An 8,039-nucleotide genomic window follows, 5' to 3' on the forward strand; every position below is an offset into this window, starting at 1 on the left:
TCCTGCTGTCTTCTAACCACACGAGAATTCAAGAATCGCCACATATCTATCTGGTATGAACCAAAACTGAAATCCTAGTGTCTTGAAAATTCAAGAATTCAGATCTAAATTCTGTGGGACGTTTTGGTAAGATGCCAACTTCAATACCAGCAAGTCTAACTTGCTTTGTAAACTACCTAGATTTGGTTAAACAAACAACGCACATGCATTATATCATACCAAAAATTAAGACTTGTCTTTGAGGTTAATTAGCATTTCAGAAGGATAAATTGAAAAATACCTGCAATTCATCTCCTCCTGCTGGTGGTAGCAGCAATACAAACATATCAACCATATCAGCAACAGCAAACTCTGATTGCCCTACACCTGAAAAATTAAAACCAAAATTAATTACCAGCTTTTCACAGCCATTCCCATGACAGCCAAGAAGAGAACGCACTTGGTCTGCCTCAGAAGGAAAGCATTAAACACAGATGCACCAAGAGGCAGGATGAAATCTACTTTAAGGAGTTAGGTGAGAATGTATAGGTTAAAAGAAACGTAATAGCCTGGCCCCCAATGGGTGAAGTCAATGGCAATATATGGAAGTAATGGACCAAAATGGATAAAGAAAAAAAAGTTGTAAAAAACAATAAGCAGAACTGTTGTCTCAAAACTGGTCTGGACATTGCAGAGGGATTAAAGTGCTTACTTTCTGTTGGGGTTTTGTTTTAAATCACTCACCTACTGTTTCCACAAGAATGATGTCATAGCCTCCTCCCTCACATAACAGAATAGCTTCATTTGTGGTTCGTGTCACACCTCCTAAAGTTCCCCGGGTTGGAGATGGCCTGATGTAAGCATTCGCATCCCTTGACAATTCAGTCATCCGTGTCTTATCGCCCAAGAGCGACCCTTAAATATTTAACATTAACAATTTAAAAAAAAACAAGGTACTCGGATTAATTTTGAATAACTGATAATGTAAGCAAATCCCTCTGGGAAATTCTCATTCACTCCTCAGCTATCATAGCTGCTCTGAGCTAGCGACTGCCTGTTTGGCTCTTCTGGTTGATAGGGGGCTTGGAATGTCATACAACAAACCAGTAATTACCGACTGCCATCCTTAAATCAGAAGTGCCTCTTCTGCAGAGAGGACACTGCAATTACAAAATCCTTTTTTTTTGGTGACACTAGCATGGGTGCACAAAGAGGTATTAGACTCTATTTTCTACGCCACTGTCCCCAAAATAGGAGAGCTTTTTATGTCTCAGTTTCTAGCAGGCTGTCCTGAGAAAGTCCTGCCAACCCTGAAGAAACTCTCCTCTTGACATTTTTTGTAATTCAATGCCAATAGCATCATAAATGTTGCTCAAGTTTTTTTAGTTTTCTTTTCCATAAAAAGAGAGAGACACTCCTCAGTCCATAAAGCAGCAATACCCGCCTCAGGTACCCTACTCTGTTGTGCAATTAGGTTAAACATTTCCTGGTCATATTCAAGGCCCATTCCCTCAAATGTTGGGAAAAAAAGCTCTCTGCATCACTATACTATAACATCCCCTCCTTTAGCAGTATTTTAGCAAATTTCTAGAACACAACATGTGCTTAGGTATAACCATCCACTGCAGAAGAATTAAAATGTTAGTTACTAGCTTGATTAAGAATACTGGCCTCTTGACGTAATCAGCCTAGGACAGGGGTGGGCAATTATCTCAGGGAGAGGGCCGCTTACTGAGTTTTGGCAAGCCATTGAGGGCTGCGTGACAGGCAGCCAGGGGCAGATAAATATTAATTTTCTAAATTTTTAGGGGCCCCGCAGGCTGGATAGAATGACCTGGTGGGCCACATTTTGCCCGCCCCAGGATGTATGTAGAATGACAAATGACTATCTAGGTTTGGAGAGTGTGAAGCTACAAAATGGGTGACCCACATATTAGTCAAGTTCAATGACAATGAAACATCTTCACTTACTATTCAGAAAAGCCAATCTTGAAATCAAGCACATATGCAGAAGCTAAATACTTTGTTTTCAAAGTTGGTAGTGCATTTTCTAAGATCTGAGGCAAAACAGGCTTGTGTATGTTTGGGTTGTGGGGGAGACTGAGTTCTAAGTATATTAAGGAGGAGGAGGAGGCAGCCTCTAAATTAGTTACTTGGCATTCACTTTCAGCCCATATGCATAGCACTGTCATTTAAAAAAAAAAAAAATTCACAGAAAAGAAAGCAGGCCCAGTTTCTAAACAGAGCTAGGACAGCAAGTTCATACAAGGGACGGGTAAGAGAGCTGTTCAAAGATGTCACAGGAGTGGAAGAAAAATGATGCTTTGAATGTCCTGAAAAAATGTGGACAGAAACCAACAATTCCAGAATACATGAAAAACCAACAAATATTGCACAAAATACAGTTTTACTTACACCTTCATGGGACAAAATTTGACAAAACACAAACAGCAGAAGCTCTGGGTATTGACAACCTTACAAGCTGAAAAGCTAGCTAACCATCTAAGACATACTCACCGCCACTTGTACTGGAGGAAGGGTCCACAGCCAGCACAGATACTGTGTGTCCTCTTTCGGTAAGCATTTTTCCAAAACATTCTATGAATGTCGATTTTCCAGCACCAGGGGGACCAGACAATCCTAGATTGGGAGAAAAAACCCCGCTCTAGTTTAATGAATATAAACAGCTCCTACTGCTCCTTTCTTAACGGCAATCCTGCAGACAAAATCCCCAATGCTTTGCTTTGATGAAATCATTTGTCTCCCCAAATCCATATGAAAATAGTTCGATTTAAAATGATTAACACTTTGAAATAATTTCAACCATTTGCTACAGAGCATTCTATGTGCCGTCACTGCTGGTTATTTACTTATTCTTTCTACTATCCTCCCCCTACACACAAAATCTCTATTGGAAGGTGTTTGTATATGTAACCAACAACTAAAATTAATCCTCCCTCACAGAACATATATTGATGGGTTTCATTTGCCTGTTACATCATACCAAAGGCAACCTGTAACGCATACCAAAAACGGAGTCCTCGAATGACGAGTTATAACATACTTCAATTCCAAAATCACATCAATCCACTCAAGAATCACCCACTCCTCAAACATGTACTCACTCTATTCATAACAAATTTGATTTGTCCAGCCTCTTTTGCCCTCCCCAGAAGTTTATCCATACTCTTTTATGCCGTAGAATTTTAAAAAACGTAATACATGGAATACACAAGCTATTTAATATTTCCACAAATGACAACCAAGAAGATTCAGACTAGATGCAAAGGCACAACACTGTCTTTAAATGCTGTTACTTCAAAACAGGGGTTAGGTGACTTCAACCCTGGACTCTTAAAATAAATCTGTCTTGTTGCCCTATGTTTAAGGCAAAAGACCCAACCCCTAGTACTTGCACACATCATGTTTTGTGGTAGTTGTGCATCCTTCCTTTTGATACAGGGCAAGCATCTGACAGTTTGTAGATAAAAGGTAGATCTGTTTTTAGAAAGGGTCTTAAGTAATGATAAAATAGGGGAAGAATCTTATTTTTTTCCTCTTTTGGGGATCCAAGCAACTAGAAAAATGCCTATCCCTGAGGGGGAAAAAAGAAAGGCCGGTTGGTAGTGTTTATCCACATCTAACCTGTGGATGATTGCAAAATTCTTATTATTAATCAATTCATCTTTATCCTCTCCAAAAACCACACTTTCATTTTTTAAGTCTCTGTAGGTGCATCCTGATGATCGCGCACGTGTTTTCTCACGGGACAAATTGCAGCGGCATATATTTATGTTGCTATTTGTCTCTAGGTACACCCCTGCACATGTACTCTGGCGTATGACAAATTGTCCTGGGTGGGGTAGGGGAGATTGGGGCCAGTGCCTGTGTTGGCCCCAGCAGCCTTACCTGGGGTACTTGTGGGGCAGCAGTGGGGCTGAGTCAGCAGGTTGGAGCCTAGCTGGCATTCAGAGTGGCTCCGGCCAGCCAGGTTTTGTTTCTGGTGGTGCACGCTGCTGCCATATGCACTACACCCCTTTTTTGTGGGGGGTTTGGGTTTTTTTTTTACCCTGGGATCTCCTGGTGTCAAACCCCCCCCCCCGTCACACTGCAAATTAGCAGTACAACAAATGGGAGCACGTGCGCCACATGTAGTTTGTGGCACCTCCAATGGGTTTTACACACCACAAACTACACATTCACGCTTGTCAGGATGCACCCTTTAAGAGCATTTTCTAGTACAGATCAAAGATAAATTATTGTCATGAATCAAACTGAACATGAGATGGTTACACATCGCTGATAACTCAAGGATATAAGAATATAAACCTTAATTTCTGAAAAAACTAAAATCCTAGTAACGAGAAACAAGAACAGTATTAGATCGTAACTGGACAGACAAAAAAGGACTGACCCACTCTAAAGGCTAGTGGTTTTCCTTTATTTAACTGCTCTTGTTCTCTTTGGTAGGATAGTACCTTCTGAAGGAGCACTTGAGCTAGCTCCTTTTTCCTGCTGTGAGTTGACTCTACAAGGGTAATGGCCTCCGCCAAGCAAGCTCTATGCCCTTGGATTAATCCACTGTAAAGTTTGTCTACAAGTCTTTGTTCCTTGTCGGAAAGTCCTTGGGTCTGCGATTCCAAGGTCACTTGGTAATGCATCCCTTTCTTCAAACCACCGGATGACAATACCCACTTTGTGCAATACCGGAACACGGAATTAAAAGGTTTGGCATATGGAAAAATTGAACCAGACATGGAACTCGAGTGGAAGCTTTCGAAAAAGGTCTTTAAAAAAGGATAGCAAGGGAACCTTCGCAGCGACGAGGACACGTTCATCACCCTCTTGCTCAGCACCAACAGGATCATCTCGCAGCCAGCCTAAGAGGAAAGAGAGAAAATGTTATTTGTTTTTAAAAGAAACAAACATGTGAGATGCTCCAACCAAATCCCAGAGACTCCAACCAGCCAGTGTATATGAGCAACCTTTTCAATACAACCAGGTGACACTGTTTTGTCACACATTTGCGTCCACAGTGCAGAGAAGGGTGTTTTGCAAGCAAGTTACCTGTGCAGCTGCTCTTAGCAGAAGGCAGCACCCTCTTTCCACTGGGGAAATACTGCCATGGGGAGCTGCCCCCCCCATAAGCGCCAGGGGATGCACAAGGTCTGGTATAAGCTGACAGTACTACATTATGTTATTTGTTTTTAAAGCATGGTTTTTGGTAACATATAAATTAAAGTGTAATATATGAGTCTGGTAAACGCCACGAAGTTTAAAAAAAAAAAAAAAGGGAATAACCCAGTTCCTCCGGGTTGGGAAGGCCTGGCGGTCGGTACACCAATGCAGGTCGGGCTCCATCGTCACCAGACGCTTGAAGTCTCTCGCTATGAAAACCCCCCTCCACCTGCCTGGCGAACGGAGAAAGTTTCCTGGCCCGCAAGGAGCGCAGAGCTCCGCCGAGGGACAGGGCGCCAGGCCAGGCGGCGCTGCCCGGGAGCCCCGTCTACACTAGGGAGGATGGCAGGGAAGACCCCGCCCCCGCATCCGTCACCACGTCCTACGTCACCCAACGGCCCCGCCCTTCCCCCTGCGGGGTCTCAGCCTCGCGCCTGACCCACCGACCCTTCGCCAGCTCCGTCTCGCGCCGGAACTTCCGGGTGCGGCCCACTCCGCGCATGCGCAGCACAGTGCGCCGCGCCCCGCCCCGCCCCACAGCGCCACGAGGCAAAGAGCAAAGCGGTCCCGGCCTCACCGAGGCGCATGCGCGCTCCGCAGTTGCCGGTGCGCGCGGGGACGGGGGCGGGGTAGAGGAAGGTCTGACTTGCCCTGCCCTACCCTGAGCCCGAGTGGCCCAGTAGCGCTGCGGCGCACAGGGTTTAACGTGCCATCATGTATTAATGCCCTGGCTCAGTACATCAGTGATTCTCAACCAGGATGAAGTGGCCAACTGGAGATCCTTTCAAGGGTGTTGCAGGAGTGCCACACAATGTGTCAACACTTAAGTATGTAAACATGACTCAAAATAATTCCAGAGATTTCAAATAGAAATCCAGAGAGTTAAAAAGCATTCTTAAAAGTGAAAAGGTAAGAGTGGGCATTTTCTAAGGGGTGCCTCGAGTCTAAAACGGTTGAGAAACACAGCAATCTGACATACCCACAGAGAATCTTATATACAAATGCAGCTCAAATCCAGTATATACAACAAGATACTTCTGTAGCTTTCACAAACATGTTTTGTCCCTCTAAAAATCGGTAATTCTCAACCAGCATACCATGGTACCCTGGGATGCCACAAGGTCTTATTAAAAGTAACCCAAAATTCAAATGTTTCTGTTATTAAAATGAAACACCACTATATACATATTTATATATTAATAGTGTTTCATTTTAATCATGGAAAAGTGTGGATTTTGGGTTACTTTTTTCATCCGAAAATTTGGGGATTTTTTTAAATCAGAGAAAACTAGGATCCTTGATTATTGTTATATACATGTTTCTGGATTTAGCTAGTGCAGAAATGTCAACCCCCCCTGCCACTCTTATTGCTATATTTAAAAAAAAAAAATCAAGTCTGAACTGGTTGAAGAATATTAAAAAACAATACAATTATATATAGATTATACTGCTTCTAACATGAGGTGATAGGATTATGAAAACACACAGGGAACAGTTCTATAGAGGAGAAAAATGTCACTTTTTACTTTGTCCTGGAATATATTGTGCCCTCATCTACTACACTTTCCTCAGTGACAGCAAGATAATTAGGATAAATATTCTGTGATCCCAAACATCCTCATTACCCATATATTTCACTTTTCCAGAAATACTTGGTAGCTTGATCAGCATATAACGCTTTCCTTCTCAGTGACTGCTACTCCTTTTGGCCAGAAGGGGAAGCTACTAGTACTATATATTTTTCTGATTCAGTTTGGATGTGCCCTGAATTTATAAATTACATCATCACAACCATAAATCTGTACTGTTCAGCCAGAAAAAAGTTTTAATCACCTGAGGCCCTTAAAAAACATTCAACATTTATCCAGAGTGCATTCAGTAGGACTCAGAACATGAGATAGAAAAATCACTGATTAACCTTTGTGTGAATGAATTTCATCCCCAGCTTTATTTTAGCATTTAATCAAACATGACCAGCAGCAAGTGACTTTCACCCTATTTAAAAGCCAAGGATTCTGCAGCAAGTTTCTGACTTTCCAGCTCCTGCTACATTTTTGTTTTGCTGTGGTCTCTGCAGTAGGTCAGAGATCTCTTTAAAGTATACGGTACATGTGGGAACTTCATTTCTTACCCACGGAAGCAGAAGTGAAACATAAAGAATAATTGTTAATTAGCAATTCTGTTTTTGTGATAGAGTGTGGGTCAGGGGAAAACATAGGAAACAGATCATATTAAAGGTATGAACAGTTGCCCTGCAGCTTAATTCAATATTTATCAGACTCTTGGCATTTTATTCCTGAGGCTCAAAAAGAGAAAACTGCAGTGTTTGCCTCAGATGACTCACACTCAGCTTTGTATGATAAACACCCTGCGCCCCCTCTAAACCAAATTCAACTGTACTTATTTTGATGCTTTGCAATTTTAGTGCTGAAGGAGACAGACTGAACTGCTGAGTGTTTCTTTTTTGATCAAATATCCTATTTCAGCCTGTCAGCATTAAGCAGAAATGTCTGTTTATTTGATTAAAACTAATCCACTGGCAATGTTAGCTTGCCTTTTTCCCCTGATACTATGGGCTGTAACACTAGCACAGTCAGACATCAAAAGCCCTGTTCAATTCCTTTTAAGTTTTCCAGCTTTATGTCTATCTGTTACTTGTGTATAGTTTGGCAAATTCTCTAAAGAATTTTTTGCCATTTTTGAAAGGTTACTGGCTATCCCCAACTTGCAGGAGTGCCCCATTCCTCCCTGGGCAAGGAGCAGACTGCTCCTATAGGCAATCAAATCTCCTCAAAGATTGCCAGAAGACAAAGACCTGACTGGCTTGCATTTCATATTCATAACATTTCCTTTTCTATCTGCATTTGTTCCAGGAAGAGAAA

General features: G+C 42.2%; 1 protein-coding gene across 3 annotated transcripts in view; it reads right to left on the reverse strand.

Moving 5' to 3' along the window:
* Window positions 1-5,723, reverse strand: part of MMAA (methylmalonic aciduria (cobalamin deficiency) cblA type) — a 39,740-nt gene extending 34,017 nt beyond the window's left edge. The window contains exons 1-5 of one of the 3 annotated variants that reach the window (XM_006023719.3): window positions 5,605-5,723; window positions 4,394-4,859; window positions 2,497-2,619; window positions 724-894; window positions 281-366 (exon numbers count right to left, since the gene is read on the reverse strand). In XM_006023719.3, the coding sequence (XP_006023781.3) occupies window positions 281-366; window positions 724-894; window positions 2,497-2,619; window positions 4,394-4,847 (834 nt within the window). In that variant the 5' untranslated portion in view covers window positions 4,848-4,859; window positions 5,605-5,723. Of the gene's footprint in view, window positions 1-280; window positions 367-723; window positions 895-2,496; window positions 2,620-4,393; window positions 4,860-5,280; window positions 5,538-5,600 lie in introns of those variants that run through there. The other 2 variants (XM_014520017.2, XM_025204323.1) reach the window with 2 other exon arrangements.
* Between the last annotated feature and the right edge of the window lie 2,316 nt (window positions 5,724-8,039).

This window comes from Alligator sinensis, unplaced genomic scaffold (assembly GCF_000455745.1).
Source record: "Alligator sinensis unplaced genomic scaffold, ASM45574v1 scaffold169_2, whole genome shotgun sequence".
Lineage (NCBI taxonomy): Eukaryota > Metazoa > Chordata > Crocodylia > Alligatoridae > Alligator > Alligator sinensis.